At 54.3% G+C, this 16292-nt stretch overlaps 2 protein-coding genes across 3 annotated transcripts in view; one reads left to right on the forward strand and one right to left on the reverse strand.

Moving 5' to 3' along the window:
• Positions 1 to 12444, reverse strand: TLCD2 (TLC domain containing 2). The gene is made up of 4 exons (XM_048824086.2): positions 12129 to 12444; positions 11894 to 11976; positions 9278 to 9360; positions 1 to 5700 (listed from the first exon to the last, which is right to left on the reverse strand). Exons 1-4 carry the CDS (start codon positions 12308 to 12310, stop codon positions 5323 to 5325), a joined length of 726 nt encoding a protein of 241 aa, XP_048680043.1. The 5' UTR covers positions 12311 to 12444; the 3' UTR covers positions 1 to 5322.
• Positions 11437 to 16292, forward strand: part of LOC125623931 (apoptosis-inducing factor 3) — a 20031-nt gene continuing 15175 nt past the window's right edge. For both annotated transcript variants that reach the window (XM_048824083.2, XM_048824085.2), the window contains exon 1: positions 11437 to 11583. The gene's annotated coding sequence lies outside the window, so the exon portion shown is untranslated. The remainder of the gene's footprint in view (positions 11584 to 16292) is intronic.

Consider the following 16292-nt stretch of genomic DNA (forward strand, 5'->3'; position numbering starts at 1 on the left):
GCCAGTAAAACAGAAGGTTTATTAGACGACAGGAACATGGTCTAAAACAGAGTTTGTAGGTACAGAGACCAAGACCCCTCAGTCAGGTCCATCTTCGGGGAGCAGGGAGGCCAGAGGCCAATCTGGCCCTCCCTCCATTTCCCCAGCCAGCTCCAAAACTGAAACCCTCTCCAACAGTCTCCCACCAGCTCCTCTTCCAGCCTTTGTCTCTTTCCCAGGCCAGGAGGTCACCTGATCTCTTTGTTCTCCAACACCTTCAGTTGGCACCTTTGCAGAGGAGAGGGGCCCAGGCCATCAGTTGCCAGGAGATAGGGTGTCGGCCATTCTCTGTGCAGCCCCTCTACAGCTCTGGAACAATCACACGCCCTTATTCCACCACCTAGATACTTAAGAACTGCATGGGGGAAACTGAGGCACCCACACAGTATTCAGAGAAAACATTAAGAATGTTCCTGCTTCGTCATATCGGGAATTCAGGTCATTCAGCATCTCACCAGATCAGGACCTTAGTCCTTAACACAGTACAACAGAGGAACCTTGGAAGCAGGTGTGAAGTCAGTGTTTCTGAATGAATCAGAAGGTATGAGGCAGCGAAAGCAAGTTTGGCCCCTGCTCTCCCTCTAGAGCTGGCAATCATCACAAAGATGGGTTCATGGCAGAGATCCCAGTCCTGGTTCTTACAGGTCCCAATGCACTGTTATCCTTCTCACTGGGACCAGGAGTCCCCATCCCTGTAGCTCTTCATCCCAGGACTGTCAACTTGGAGCAGGACCAAATAGCATCAGAGTCTGCTTGTAGGTAGCAACTGGCCACATACCAAACTGAAAATCCATCATATCACCCACTCCTTAGCATTCCCATTGTAGATGATCTGCACACACTTATTAGATGAATCTCTCAGAATATCACAGTATCTTTGGTTTCCCCAGTGTCCAACAGAGGGTCCCAAGCCCTCTACAGAGACTTCCTGATTTCAGTGTCCCTACATTTGAGGTACCCTAGATAAATCCTGGGTGCTCTGCCAGGGAAGATGTTGAGATCCCTTTAGTCTATACAGGGATCTAGCCAGAGCATAGAATGCTGTGAGTAAACAATGCCACATGATTAAAGGGAGGTAACAAACAAGAATCTGACTCAACAAAATTACATTCTCCAGAGATTGGGAGAATAGAAAACAAATTACTATAGAAAGACTAATAGGTAGTGTGATACAGCATGGCCAGAGGGCAGCAGGAGAGTGTCAGAAAGGAGCCTTCTTCCTTGTAGAGGGAAGAAAGTTTGCTATAGATTAATTAAAGCACCTGACACCAATTAGAGCACCTGAAGCCAGTCACCTGATAAAAACCCCCTGCTTCAATCAGACAAGGGGAGGAGTTGAAGCAGAGTGGATTGACGTTGGAGCAAAGAGCAGTTTGGAGGGAAGCAGAGGAGAGTTTGGAGAAGTGCTGCGGTGCATTAAGATGACCAAGACCCTAGGTAAAGGGACACCTGGTTTGTGCAGAGGGAGGGCAGGAAGCCCGTAAGTTGAAGAGCAGGAGAGGGAAGTAGCCCAGGGGAAGGAACCACTAGTTCAAGTGGTTTACTGCTATCCCTAGGGTCCCTGGGCTGGGACCTGGAGTAGAGGGCAGACCTGGGTCCCTCCCTCTCCACTAGGAGAGTAGTGGGGCAGTTAATACCCCAGTTCAGGGGCAAGAAATGGTGCCCTGAATCCTCCCCCAAGAAGAGAAAGCATGAGACCCATCATAGTAGTGCTGGCAATTTGCCACAGTAGGTAGAATACATCACAGAACAGGATTGTAAGGATTGAAGGCAGGCATATGAGATAGTATGGAAGGCAGAGTCAGGAGCAAGGGCTGAATTGGGGAAGGAAATAGTGAAACTCTTCCAAGTATCACCCACTTGGGGACCAAACTGAGATCACTCCCAGATTGCACAGACATTCAAAGTGATTATGCATGCTCTGCTGGGCTCAGTACTGCCTTACAGCTTGGTGGCTCCAGGGATTAAATACAAAAAACAAGGGGTTGCAGTCTCCTCAGCTCTAGGCACATCCCAAGCTCCCTCATATGTGAAACCAAGATAAGTTATCACTCACAGCAGATTGTACAGATCTTCACACTAGGATATTCCTCCTCCTTTCTTACATGTGCTGATCAGCAATTAAACAGTTAAGTTTTGGTATTTAAATTATTGGTCAGTTTTAGAGCTAAAATAGCACTGAAAAAAGAGGGCACTTCACACTTCTCTGACATGCTGTTCCAGGCTGTCTGAAGACTTGGACATTGCTGCATTCAGTTCACATTCAAAAACAACATACCAGCTTGATGAACTGGCCCAATTCAACCCATGGTTGAGGAACAGGATGGAGAGAACGGGAGTGGTTAGGAAAGGCTTTTAGTCAAAACAGAGCATGGCGGGGGGGGGGAGGAAGGAGAGAAGATAGGTAGGCAGGAGATGAGTTGTGATGAAGTTTGAGCTACATGTAGAAGAAAGGAATCCGTACTGAAGGAAGATGTGGCTGGAACAGCAGGATAGTAAATGATTCTCAGTTGCCACTGCTGGCAGTCTTTGGAGTGATTACAGTTGGGAAATACAGGAATCCAGGTTATGGGGCCAAGCAAAAACCTCTGAGCAGCTCTGCCAGAGGGGAAGGGGAGGACATGATGAAGGAGCACTGACCTGCAGGCACCCAGGAAGGAACGATCATGTGTGTCAGGCCACTGGCCTGAGGAGGTGTCACGAAGGACTTGGGAGAGGAGTTGCAGTGCAGTGAAGTGGGGAAGTCAGACTGGAGGAGAGAAGAGGCAGCATGCTGCCCTGAAGGGCAACAAAATACAGTTTAGAACAGAACTCAATCCAGGATGTAGGCCCATCTAAACCTCTGGCTCTGCGTCTGAGCACACGCTGGCAAACGCTAACTCAGACTTTATTGGTATTTAGATTGGAACCTTTTTGGGGCAAGCACCATCTTTTTGTTCTGTGTTTGTACAGCACCAGGCGCGGTGGGGTCTTGCTCCACAACTGGGGCTCCTAGGTCCTATGGTAATTCAAATAAATCATTCAGCAGCTAGAGCAGAGTTCACTTGCTACACAGAACTGGACACAGACAGGGCGAATCCAAGGAGAAAGGGCTGGCTGCCATCTCCGCCATGGGTGCTGTAAGTGGGAACTAGACATAACATAGGTGGTGGCACTTCATCACATCATGACTTCTATGGGGACACCAAGAGTCACAGGCTCACATGCCCAGTGGGGTAAGATTATCTGCTGAGCAGTTTTCCTACTGGTGACAAACCAAAACCCTAAACTCGAGATTCTTGCCTGCACCTGCAGGCTTTGCTGCACTTCCCAGCCTGCAGAACAAATGGAAACCAATGCAGGTCTGGCCACACTTAGTTCCCAACTGATGGCTGCCCCCACACAGAGTTTGTTTTCTCCCCACCATGGAGGGGAACATACCTGGATTCCTCAGATTTTTCTGCCTTTTAACTTGCTGAAATTCCACACACCTTCCTAGAAGACGGGGGTCTCAGTCTCAGCATTTCATAGCCAGTTGTTTCAGACTGTCCCCCTGCACTGTCAAAACCAAACAAGGGATTTCAAGTGAAAGGAGAATGGTTGTGAGCCCTTCAATTCAGGACTGCTGCTGGACCTAACAGATTTCTCAGAGCTGGTACACGTGAGCCTGGGCTCTCCCTTCTATACAGAGGGCTCATCTAGAGAAGGGGTTTGGTCAGAAAACTACACTGAGATCAAAAACCACTGCCACACATGGGACCCAGGGGGAGTGGAGTTCTGCCCCAGGGGACATCTAGCCCTGTAAAGATTTTACCAGGATCTGGGAGGCTGACCAGAGGGCTGCTGTGTCACCTGAGAGTCTGATGAACAAGGATGGATGTAAAAAGGGTTTAAAAACTTAAACAGGAAAAACTTTAAAGTCCTGCCAGACTCCACCTCCCTCCCCTCCCCCACAATTCAAAGTCACTCAAAGCAAGGGTGGCAGGAGCACATGGGGCAGGATGCTAGGGCTGGGAGGAGTCCATGACAACTTCATATCACCACCACCCCCACCCACACACCAACTTTTCTCTGAGGTTCAAGAAGTCCAAGTCACTTCTTTTGCCCACTTTCCTCCTGTTTGTCCTCATGGCAAAGGCTGCTCCAAGACAGGAGCACAGAATGGCACAGAAGTCTGTCCACAGATTGTTAATTGGGTTCACAACCTCCAGAGCCTGCTGGACTCTTTACTCCTTTTAGATGCCCAAGAGCCACATCTGCAAGACATCCACTTCCTCTCTGCAGCTGTTCAGAAGATTCCACACCATCCTCTTAGACACAGTGATTCAAGACTTAATTACTGCAACTTATTACATCTAGGAACGAAACTGAAAATTCTGAAAGAGCTCCCTCAACCTCACCCCTTTGCTCTGCACTAGCTCTCTTCCAAAAAGCATCCAATTAAAGCTTTCTGTCCTGATATTCAACCCCCCCCCCCCATGGATTGACTGAACCTACCCAAGAGTTCATCTCACTCCATTACCATGACCTCCCATCACAGCTATGTTCCTCTGGGACAATTAACGTGTCAGCCCCTAAGAGGCTCATAAGTGCAGAAGAGAACTATCACAAGGGCAGGAATTGGAAGGTGCCCCTCAGGCCTGCAAGAGATGAGACCACAGGCCTCACAGGTTAAGAGCCAAATGCAAACTGTAGCCGTTCAGCTTAGCCCTCCCTCTGAGATTTCACAAACAGTGTGGGGCTTGGGAGAAATTGTTCTGATACTTTTAACTCTTATGAATTATGGTGACATAGACCATGCAGGTACCTAGAGAGCCCATAGGATTTCCAACCCAGTGCGCAGAGACAAGGAGCTAGAAAATCCTCATAGCTTTTTGAAAGTTCACACATCACTACTATAGGAAGGACAACCCCCTCCTCTCTCTTCTCATCTAGGCCACTGCCCCATGCTGCTGCAGGATCCTCTTCAGAGCTCCCTCAAGCAGCCACCTGTCAACCAATCATCCCATCAGAGGGTGCAGGGGGAAAACAAAGCCCTGAATTCTGGCCTGGAAAGGCCTTCCTTCCCTGCAGTGTCCACTCGACCTCCCCACAACTGTCAGGTGGTGTTCTAAAGTAACTGCAACCCCAGGAAAGCCCAAGAATCTCATCTAGAAAGGACTGTAATTGTCCTCCATTCCTTCAAACAAGATAGTGACACGCTCCTGTCCGCATCAGTGCTTACTCTCTGTTGGCTGCAGTCCCTCCTCTCTGTCCCCTGGGCTGCTGATTTCCTGGACAGCCTGCTGGGGGTTGGGGACAGGACTATTTCTCCTTCTCCCGCCATGCCTCCCGGCTGGACTTAAGGAAGTCACTGCGCAATAAGCGGTAGAAGAGGATGATGTTCATGGGTGTCATGATGGCCATGCCCACTGTGCCCACAGTATATGTTGCCAGTGGTATGTTTTCACGGTTTAGGACCAGCCAGCGTGTCATCCAGGCCAGCGTGGTGATGCGAAACACTACGTAGGTGCCCAGATTTATGATACTGTTGAGGCGGTAACAGGTGGTGTGCAGCAGGTTGGCCATTAGAAGGATCTGTCGCAGATGCAGGAAGATGGAGTTAATCTCTACAAGCAAAGCCACAAGAGCGAATCCAATATACTGATGAACCACCACTGCCACGCTAAAGCAGATAATCACCTGAATATGAGAGAGAAAAAGGGGTTAGCCAACCGTCTGATCACCTGCCCCAGGGCAGGGAAACGGTGAAGTTACCTGTCAGAAACTAGTTCTCGTCCACCACAGTCAACAAAGAGGCACTGATGCGGACGAAAGAGGCAGTGGCTGCCATGCAGGACTACACCCCCCAAAGTCTTTCGTGCCTGCTGGCAGGCCCGGTGCTTCCGGGGGCAAAGGGGTCATTTGCCTTTCCCAACTGTCTTCCAGGGGCCCCAAATCATTGTCAGAAAGGCCAAAACATGTACAAAGTTACCCACTGCTAAGCAGTGGAACAGCAGCAGTTTGGTGAGTCCTCATCCTTTGTATAAATCAGTGCAAAAGACTGAAACAGCAGCAAAATTTTACTTTTGTAAACTCTTAAAATCCAAGATTTGTCAAGGGTCTAACTAGCCCCTGGACTCCTGGAAAGTTTCTTGTTTTTAAAATAGAGACATCCAGGGACCCAAAATACCAACTGCCCCTGAATAAGGGACCCTATGACAGTCCTCCCTGCAGGGCTTAGAAGCTCTGTTCTCGTGCTGTAAACCCTACAGGACCCTGATCCCCATTACTTTTCCATCAAGTCAATAGCCTGCTGGTATCATCCCATCCCTTTGTACAGCGCCAGACAACCTCTTCTGATGTAAGCTGAACAAATGAATGAGGAAGGGCAAACTGAGGTGCTAGGCCCTCAATACGTAAAACGAGAAAGGAACACCAGGAGCAGCTATTGCAGCCAGAGACCTAGCCCTGCATTTGTGGCCTGCGGAATGTCATTTGGGCCCCAATTAGGGAAAGTTGGCCCCACTCCAACAGGAATTTCCTAGCACTCAGCAAACAGGAAAAACAGCTGAGCAGCAAGATGAGAAGAGAAAACTCATAGCCTAGGGTAACAGTGATCAAACTAAACAGCACACAGAGGAGCTCAGGGAGTTCCCCCCAACGACCGACTCACTCTCTCAAGGGATTAAGGAACTTTTGTGCACTCCGGACAGCCCTGCAGCCCCCTCACTGAAAAGTTACAGCCACTCAAGGAAGGAAATGCCAGGCACAAGTCACACACAGTGAGAGATGCCCAATAGAAAGGGCAAGACTGAGCACTGCCCTCTTCCCCAGGGGACTGGGATGAGAAGCTGCAAGGGTGGAGAAGTAGGAAGGGTTTCATGCTCCCTGCTCCCTCCAGAGGTCATGGGGAAGAGAGCTCTGTGTGCCTGAGAGAAAGAGTTAGGACCCCTACCTGTCATTTATTCCATCAATGCTGCCCTCTGCACGGGCTCTTTAATGAGATTATTTGTTCCCTGCTGGTTAAGCTCCCTGGCTTGGCCTGAATTAGATGTATTATTGCAATGACCTTTTGACCCATCCAGCAGCAAGCCCAGATGACACAGCAGACAGGGCCCATGCTGGAGCCTGTGAGAGGAGTAGGTCTAACCACTGCACCAAATCACCCTCACCCTCTGGAGCGCCCCCAAGCTCCTCCCATAGATTCCAGCACAGGACCTTTCTCACATCTGCCTGCCACACCTTGCCCCCTACCAGATACTCCTGCTTCTACCCTGCACCCATAGAGGGAAATGAAAAATGTTCATGAGCTGTTATTCAGTCCATTCCTCAGCACCCTCCCACTACAGTCAACAGGGACCGAGGCCCCAAACAGCCAGGCAGGCACCATGGTACAGTTACTGCCCAGGCTCTGGTTCACCCTCACTGGAGCTCCCCACTGCCCTCTGCATTTACCTCTGTTTTCTCTCCCCTACTGCTGGGTAAGAAGTGCAGACAGGGCTTAAATTCTCAGAGTATTTCCCAGAGTCCACCATGCCCCCGCTCCCCCCATTCTCCACAGGGGGCACCATGGGGCTAAGGGGTTCAGCTCCACAGGGGGTGCCCCAAAGCCCCACAACCCCCCTGAAACTGACTTGTGCCCCCCCCAAAGGGCCACAGACCCCCCAGTTGAGAACCACAACAGCATCAAGCTGGAGTCACGGTTTGAAAATATTTACCAGAGCTCCACTCTGGACAGCTCCAGCTGAATTTAAGCCCCGAGTGCAGGTTTTATTGGCTCCTGTGTGTTCTGGGCACAGCCTGAGCCCATAGCCAGTGTAGGAAGGGACTGGTAGGGGTGAGATATTGGGGGACAGCTGATGAGGAGCAAGCAAGTTGTTTGGATTTTGTTCTGCAGTTCACATCCTGGAGTCTGTCAGCTTACAGAGACCCCAAGCCCCTTTACTAAGTTGCCCGTGCCTAGGGAGATCAGTGCACTGAATGGAAAGAGCAGAGTCCCCCACACTGGGAACCTGAACTCACTCAGAGGTAAAGAAGTGAGATTCCAGGAAAGGTATGTGGAGGGAACTGGTGCAATGACCTCTCTTGGCAGAAATTCAAGTTGTGTGAAGCAGATACGAGATGGGATGGGCTGCCTCCCATCCTAGCAGAAAGCTCAGGTCACTGTTTGCGTAACACTGGATTTATTAGTTATGAAACAGCCTCAGCCTGGGAGTCTGCAATGAGAACAGGCTTCCAGCCTTCTACTTTCTCCACCCCATGGCATCACCCTCGGCTCCTTCTGTGAGCAGAAGGGGCTGCTCCCCTGGCACTAGAGCACCCCCAGTTTTACCAGAGAGAGTGGGACTTGGGTGAGAGTGATGCAGAATGCGCACAGATGACACAGGCTCATGCGCACATCAAAATTAGCATCATCAGCTTTAGTACCAGGAGGGACTCATGGTAAGAAAAAATTACTGTCAATTGTCTCCCTCACTTTTGTTCTTCCTTCTCTTGCCTTCCCCCTTCCCTCCACTCCTCTCTGCCCCTTCTCCTCTCTTTCAAGGGAACACTTCATACTGGCAGTTGACTTTCGCTGTCCCCTTTTCCCTTGGACATTCTCCTCTCTGCTGATTAAGGACCTGAGGGGCACATTCTCCACCCCGCTTATTGGCTCTTTGATAGTTAATAGCTGGAGGATTGAGACTGGCACATCCCTTTTTCTCCTCACTTCATCTCACTATTTCCTCTGTCTCGCTACTGTCTCTCTCTCTCAAGTTTATATGCCCCCCTTCTACCCTGCCCAACTCAGCAGAATGTGTGAGCGGGCGCTGCATATTCTCTCACTTCCCCCCATGCAGAGGTGGAGAGGGAATTCAGGGGTACATATTTTAGAAACTAATGGGGGCACCCCTCCTCCCCCATCCTGTTCCTCATGGCTGCCATTAGCTGTTAACTCAGAGTGAGGAAAAGCCCTAGCCCAGGAGACAGCAATTGTAATTACCCTGATCATCTCCAGCCACAAGGATCCAGGAGCGTCATGCCTAGTTTCAGGAGTAGTGAAACCAAATGCAGACATTTTGCACCAGATAGAACTAAACTAAAGTATTCCAGCAGAAGCTGAACACAGCTCCCTCCAGGCCTCGAGGACTGTTCACAAGAGGCCAGTGGTGATCAGGCTCTGCCACAGTGAACTGGTCAGATGTCCAGTCCCTGCCAGCCAACTGACTGACTTGTCTTCAGAATAGTAAGGCCTTGCATCCTGAACTCCTTCCCATAGTGACAAGTGGAAACTCACCACCGAGTGATGGAAAAGCAGCTCCCAGGACTGGTGAAGCTTCTGATTACACAACATATCCACAAAATCTTGGAGAAAATATCCTGCGAAAGAAGAGAGTTCCCATCAGCAGGAATCGCCACAGCAACTCAGTGCCACTTACCACTCCAGAGGAGAGAACTGGGTGTGAGCTCAGCGTAGGAGTCCTAGAAGGCCTAAGTGCTGAGATATCATGGTGATGAGCATGGTATAAAAACCCACACTAGAGCCAAAAAGCTCTGCACTTGAGGAGCTCTGGGGCCCTGCGTGAGCTCTGTGCTACCTTCAGGAGTGCTGGGACCACAGACCCCAGGATAATGAAAAACTTATTTTGCATTTCAGGTACCTCCCATGATTCAAAGATGTAGGTCTCTTCCTTTCCAACTTGATCATCCCGTTCATCTCCCTAGAAATGCATGATCGCTCCCTAACACACCTCTGCTAGTTTCTTAAAACTGGACTAGACGTATTCACGTATGTTTAATGGCTTTCCTAGCCTTAGTCTGCACTCTGCCAGGATTGTTCCTGGGAAAACCATTGGCCTCACCCTCCTCCCCACACAAATCCCAGACCCAGCAGCTGCACCTAGCATCCTTCTCTATTTCCTGGGCCATAGCTTCCATTGCCTGGCTGTCACAGTCCCTCCCTATCCTCAAGTATATGACACACACTCTTGAAGGAGTATGGTCAGTTTCAGTAGTACCTCCTGGAAGGGCTGGGGAGAGGAGACCCCAGGGTCCCATCCCAGCCTGGGTGTTTTTGGGGAGGAGTGTCCCAATGAATAACTTTTCATACAAGTAATTCTGCCCATCTGGAATGGCCAACCTTTGGGGGTAGGCAGAGGAGAACTAGACACCCTAATACACAATCCCTCCCCACCCAGCAAAAGAGTTTGTTACTACAAAATGCAGGGTTAACGTAGCAGGAGAAGACGGGGGACCCGTAAGCCACTTGAAAGTCTGCTGGGTCCGCGTTCGACTTTAAGGACCACCTCCCATTAGAAAGTGTGAGTGGAATCTGAGTGTAGAGCCCCAACACACTAAGACCCTGCAGGCCTTGCCACCAAGCTTGCAGCCCAGGAACCTCGGCCTGGAAGTCAAGGGCACTTTGACACTTCACCCACTCCAAAAACATCAGACACAGAAACACTGAGCAAGGTGCAACCTCAATTTTCTCCACCCTCGCACAAGGTCTGTGTTAGCTTCCTTTGTGGATGAAGAAACGACCGAGAGGCGAAGTGACTCCAAGGCCAAAGAGAGAGTCCAAAAGTCCAGGATCAGAAACAAGTTCTGTGCTCAGTGCCCCTTTCACCATACACACACAGAGCATGCAACATCAGTTCAAAGCTGCCCCAGCTCCCCACAGTCTGAAAACACAGACAGCAACAGCCCTGGTGTGACCTTACAACCTAGGAGGGCATTAAAGCTGCCCTCCCACTCTCTCCCCACATTTACTACAGGCACCCCTTTCCTCAATGAAAGCCCACAGCTGATGGAACTGCTGAACTCCTCCCCACACCTGGCCACTACCCTCATACAAAGAAGGGCAGCAATCAGGATTGAGGCTTCCTGCCTAGGGTCTCTATCCCGTCTGGAATCAGTAACTTTCGTCTCTAGTTCTTTAAGGTGCAATGCTTTGGTAGTAGCTATTCAGACAAATGTTCTGGGTCTTGCAGTTAGCATCCGTTCCACAGGCAAAGCACGGAATAGGGAGCAGTGCTGCCGCTCCCTAACCACATGGGGGAGGGAACAACAGGGATGGATCAGCAGAAGGAACACACTGTCCCCGCTGAGAATGGGGCAATTGTTGGCTTAGGACGATCATATGCCTAGAGCAAGAAAGAGACATCACCAGACCAGGGTGGCCCAGTACAAGGCAAGTCCGCGTTTACTTTTTTGTTCTCAGAGATTCAGGGGCTGTTGGGATCTCACCGGTGAAAAGAAAACCAGATCAGTTACAAGTCAGAAAACACTGGACCTGAGGACAAAGGAGGAACTTTCAGGCCAAACAATCACACCTTCTTACAGTGGAAAACAAAGGACTGTAAAGAGACATGCTCTGTTAGCAGCTCCTGCCTGCACACCCCAGCAAGAATTGCTTTGGGCCAGTCCAAGGGATTTTGCCCTCCAAGGAACAAAGGTCTATCCAGACAATTAAAGCCTGTACACAAACTTGCAGCCAGGGCTGGCCTTCCCCAAGACTCCCAGTTCCTGCAGCAGCCTGGACACAACTGGCTCTGGGGCCAGGTTCCAGCGCAGGGTGGGGACTCGCTTGGAATCAGCTTTCAGGTTGGTACCCAGGACCCCTGTTTTGCTGTGGGGCCACTCGGCCAGCCCCCTCCCCCAGAAACGGTCTTCAGATTCCCCTCCAGCCGGCGAGACTTGCCTTGCTCCAGCCCAGGCGCCCTCCACAGTGGTCCCAGCACTCCCCACGCCGCACCAGGAAGCCCGGAAAGTCTCCCTGGGCCAGGGCATTGCCCCAGCCGGTAGAAAGGAGAGCCCCCAAAACCCACCGCAGAGGGGGAGTGGGGCTGCCACACGCTGCCCTAGCCTAGCCCAGAGCCAGGCCAGGTGCGGGATGCTGCGGGGACTCGCTCACCTATGGACACCGAGACCACGCAGTGCGCGGCCGGGGAGTGAGTTCCGATCAGGTCCTCCGCCATCTGGGGGTGGAGATAGAACCTGCCGGGGAAGAGAGCGCAGGGTAAGAGCCGAGCCGAGCCCCGCGGGCCCCAGCGGCGCCCCCCCGGCCCCCGCGGGCCCCTCCCCCCCAGCGGCGCCCCCCCGGCCCCCGCGGACCCCTCCCCCCCAGCGGCGCCCCCCCGGCCCCTCACCCCAGCAGCGCCCCGGCGCCGCTCAGCAGGCTGTGCGCGAACGAGGTCCAGATGTTTCGCCACTTCCAGCGGTTGCGGAGCGCGGGGCGGGGCGGGGGCACCAGCCGCTCCAGCCCGCGGTTCAGCAGCCGGAACGCCGCGAAGGAGCCGCCGATGAGCAGGAGCCCCGGGCTCGGCCCCATGGGGGCAGCAGCCGGGCTCGCCCGAGCCGGCGAGGCTAGTGCGGGCCCGGGCTCGGGATCCCCGCCGCGGCTACGTCTCCTTCCCGGCGCTGGGACGCGCCCGGCCGCGGGAAGCGGCGGCTTCGAGCCTTGTGTAACTTTCTTGTAACCACCCAACAAACTCCCGGCCCCGCGGCCTCCCATTGGCCCGGAGCGGCCCCGCCCCTCCACGCGCCACGCAGGCCCCGCCCCAGGGTGTGCCCGGGCCGCGCCCGCGGGGCGGGGCAGCGCGAGCCGGTGCGGGGTCCGGGGTCCGGGCGCTGGGGCGGTTGCGGTGCAGGCGGCACCGCGGGAAGGGAAGGGAAGCGCGTGGCCTCTCCGCCGTCCCCCTGGCCGCCAGCCCCGGGGCAGTGCTGACATTCTTACTGGCTGTGGCGCAGCAGGGAGGGGAGACCCGAGAGCCTGTCCCCTGAGCCGGGAGGGGGGAACGTGCCCTGGGGAGGGGAGACCCGAGAGCCTGTCCCCTGAGCCGGGAGGGGGGAACGTGCCCTGGGGGGGGGGAGACCCGAGAGCCTGAGCCGGGAGGGGAGACCCGAGAGCCTGTCCCCTGAGCCGGGAGGGGGGACCCGAGAGCCTGTCCCCTGAGCCGGGAGGGGGGAACGTGCCCTGGGGGGGGGGGAGACCCGAGAGCCTGAGCCGGGAGGGGAGACCCGAGAGCCTGTCCCCTGAGCCGGGAGGGGGGAACGTGCCCTGGGGGGGGGGAGACCCGAGAGCCTGTCCCCTGAGCCGGGAGGGGGGAACGTGCCCTGGGGAGGGGAGACCCGAGAGCCTGTCCCCTGAGCCGGGAGGGGAGACCCGAGAACCTGTCCCCTGAGCCGGGAGGGGGGAACGTGCCCTGGGGAGGGGAGACCCGAGAGCCTGTCCCCTGAGCCGGGAGGGGGGAACATGCCCTGGGGGGGGGGAGACCCGAGAGCCTGTCCCCTGAGCCGGGAGGGGGGAACGTGCCCTGGGGGAGGGAGACCCGAGAGCCTGTCCCCTGAGCCGGGAGGGGGGAACGTGCCCTGGGGAGGGGAGACCCGAGAGCCTGTCCCCTGAGCCGGGAGGGGAGACCCGAGAACCTGTCCCCTGAGCCGGGAGGGGGGAACGTGCCCTGGGGAGGGGAGACCCGAGAGCCTGTCCCCTGAGCCGGGAGGGGGGAACGTGCCCTGGGGGGGGAGACCCGAGAGCCTGTCCCCTGAGCCGGGAGGGGGGAACGTGCCCTGGGGAGGGGAGACCCGAGAGCCTGTCCCCTGAGCCGGGAGGGGGGAACGTGCCCTGGGGGGGGGGGGGGAGACCCGAGAGCCTGAGCCGGGAGGGGAGACCCGAGAGCCTGAGCCGGGAGGGGAGACCCGAGAGCCTGTCCCCTGAGCCGGGAGGGGGGAACGTGCCCTGGGGGGGGGGAGACCCGAGAGCCTGTCCCCTGAGCCGGGAGGGGGGAACGTGCCCTGGGGAGGGGAGACCCGAGAGCCTGTCCCCTGAGCCGGGAGGGGAGACCCGAGAACCTGTCCCCTGAGCCGGGAGGGGGGAACGTGCCCTGGGGAGGGGAGACCCGAGAGCCTGTCCCCTGAGCCGGGAGGGGGGAACATGCCCTGGGGGGGGGGAGACCCGAGAGCCTGTCCCCTGAGCCGGGAGGGGGGAACGTGCCCTGGGGGGGGGAGACCCGAGAGCCTGTCCCCTGAGCCGGGAGGGGGGAACGTGCCCTGGGGAGGGGAGACCCGAGAGCCTGTCCCCTGAGCCGGGAGGGGAGACCCGAGAACCTGTCCCCTGAGCCGGGAGGGGGGAACGTGCCCTGGGGAGGGGAGACCCGAGAGCCTGTCCCCTGAGCCGGGAGGGGGGAACGTGCCCTGGGGGGGGAGACCCGAGAGCCTGTCCCCTGAGCCAGGAGGGGGGAACGTGCCCTGGGGAGGGGAGACCCGAGAGCCTGTCCCCTGAGCCGGGAGGGGAGACCCGAGAACCTGTCCCCTGAGCCGGGAGTGGGGAACGTGCCCTGGGGAGGGGAGACCCGAGAGCCTGTCCCCTGAGCCGGGAGGGGGGAACGTGCCCTGGGGAGGGGAGACCCGAGAGCCTGTCCCCTGAGCCGGGAGGGGGGAACGTGCCCTGGGGAGGGGAGACCCGAGAGCCTGTCCCCTGAGCCGGGAGGGGGAGGTGACACCTCTGCCCGGGAATGTGGACAGAGGCTGCAGGAGGGGGCCTGCTGGGGGGGTTTATTTTCAGTTTGGGGCTGGGTGGAGGAACGCAGGGAACCCCAGGGCTGGGGTCTAAGCTCCCTGCTCCCGCAGAAGGACTTGACTGAGGGGTCCTGGGTGTACCCACAAGCTCTGTTTTGGACTGTGTTCCTGTTGTCCAATAACCCTTCTGTTTTACTGGCTGGCTGAGAGTCTCAGTGGATCCCAGGAAGAGGGGTGCAGGGCCTGGACTCCCCCACACTCCGAGACACTCGTGTGTCCGCCGGCTGTGCCCAGGGACCGACCAGAAGCGGGGCCTGTGGTGCAAGGCGCCTGGCCCAGGGGGATTGCTTAGGGAGTCTCCCATCCTCGACACAGGGAGCGCAGAAGGGCTCTAACAGACACACGCACATTTTATTGACATTTGCAGCGTTGCCAACTCAGCACTTTCTTATGATCCTCCTACTCCCTAGTATTTTTCTTATAGCCCCAGTGCCTGCAGCCAAATGAGTCAATGAGAACTTAAACTTTCCCATACAGACACTGTGGTTCTAGCCCTCATAGGCATGGGGAAATAAATTGAAAACATGACTTACAAAACCAACATTTTTATTTTAGGAAACCTCACAAGTTTTAAGACAAGCTTATGATGTTTGGGGGCGTGGCTTTTTTTTTTTCCCACATTTAGGATTGGCAATACCGTAGGGATTGGGAGGACCAGCCAGGGGCACAGTCAGAGTCAGGATTCCATTGTAGCAGGTGGTCTACAAACACCGAGACACAATTCCCAAAGAGCTTTATGAGCTAGGAAGAAAGAGAAACTAGCAAGAGTATCTGATGTTGAAGGGCTCTTTAGCTATGTACAGTTACAATGAAGTACTTTCATTTAATCTGTCAGCCTGCTCCATTGGCCTTTACGACAGCTCTAACACCCACACCAACGTATACAAGTAGATTAGAAGAGAGGCCTTGGGGTAGCAGCCTAGTATATTCTGAGTCACATCTCCGTACTTGTGCTTGTGGAAAGGGGAAACATTCCATGGCTAGCAGCTTCCTCCATATATTACTGCCTTCTTTTAGTATATTAATAGAAATACGAGGCACTGGAAGCATTCGTCCAGGTTTGGCTAAACTCTGTTACATGTTGAAGTGAGACTTGGGGGTAAGTCACCTTTTCTGGAAAGAGACGTGGGAAGATGTGATTAGATAGGGAAACTTTGTGCTGTTCCAGGTATGGACTGAAGACCCTGGCACATATCTACCTGGAGTGCACCAGGTTGCAGCCCCTTTTCCGTCTCCTCCAGAACCTTCTCCTCAGGTTCTGGCTGCACTTTTCCCTGCATCTCCTGATTTGTGCACTCCCTGTCCATGTGCTTGGAGTTGCAATAATAGTAAGTTGCTTCCATATGGAGAATTCCCATCCTTCCTTGACCTAGTTAAGGACGCTTTTTCTTTCCTTACCATAACCAGTACTCCTCTTCCATCTTCCCCAGTATCCAAGAGAGGTAGCAAGCAGATCTGACGTCTTCCTCACTGGAATGCCACATTGTCTATCTACACTCAAACTGTATCAAATGACTAATTCTACTGAGGTTGATAACAGCTTTGGGTCTGGAAGGCCCATGCCTTTTTCCTTGTGGGAAGTCACTGCTGCAGAATAATCATTGATACTTAAATGGACACATCCTGCAGTAAAATTGCTTCACACCTGGGATCATAGCCAAAGGGAAGAGCCCCAAAGCTGTTTTTGTTGGCACTGTGAGAAATAACCTCACACCTATATCCATCTCCTGGGCTTA

This window comes from Caretta caretta, chromosome 17 (assembly GCF_965140235.1).
Source record: "Caretta caretta isolate rCarCar2 chromosome 17, rCarCar1.hap1, whole genome shotgun sequence".
Lineage (NCBI taxonomy): Eukaryota > Metazoa > Chordata > Testudines > Cheloniidae > Caretta > Caretta caretta.

Bases quoted from the DNA above. Each gene is read 5' to 3' on its own strand.
- TLCD2 (XM_048824086.2), bottom strand. From the start codon at position 12,310: ATGGGGCCGAGCCCGGGGCTCCTGCTCATCGGCGGCTCCTTCGCGGCG. The intron at 11,977-12,128 runs GTGAGGGGCCGG...CTTCCCCGGCAG, and splicing joins GGCGCCGGGGCGCTGCTGGG to GTTCTATCTCCACCCCCAGA. The intron at 9,361-11,893 runs GTGAGCGAGTCC...CTTCTTTCGCAG, and splicing joins CGTGGTCTCGGTGTCCATAG to GATATTTTCTCCAAGATTTT.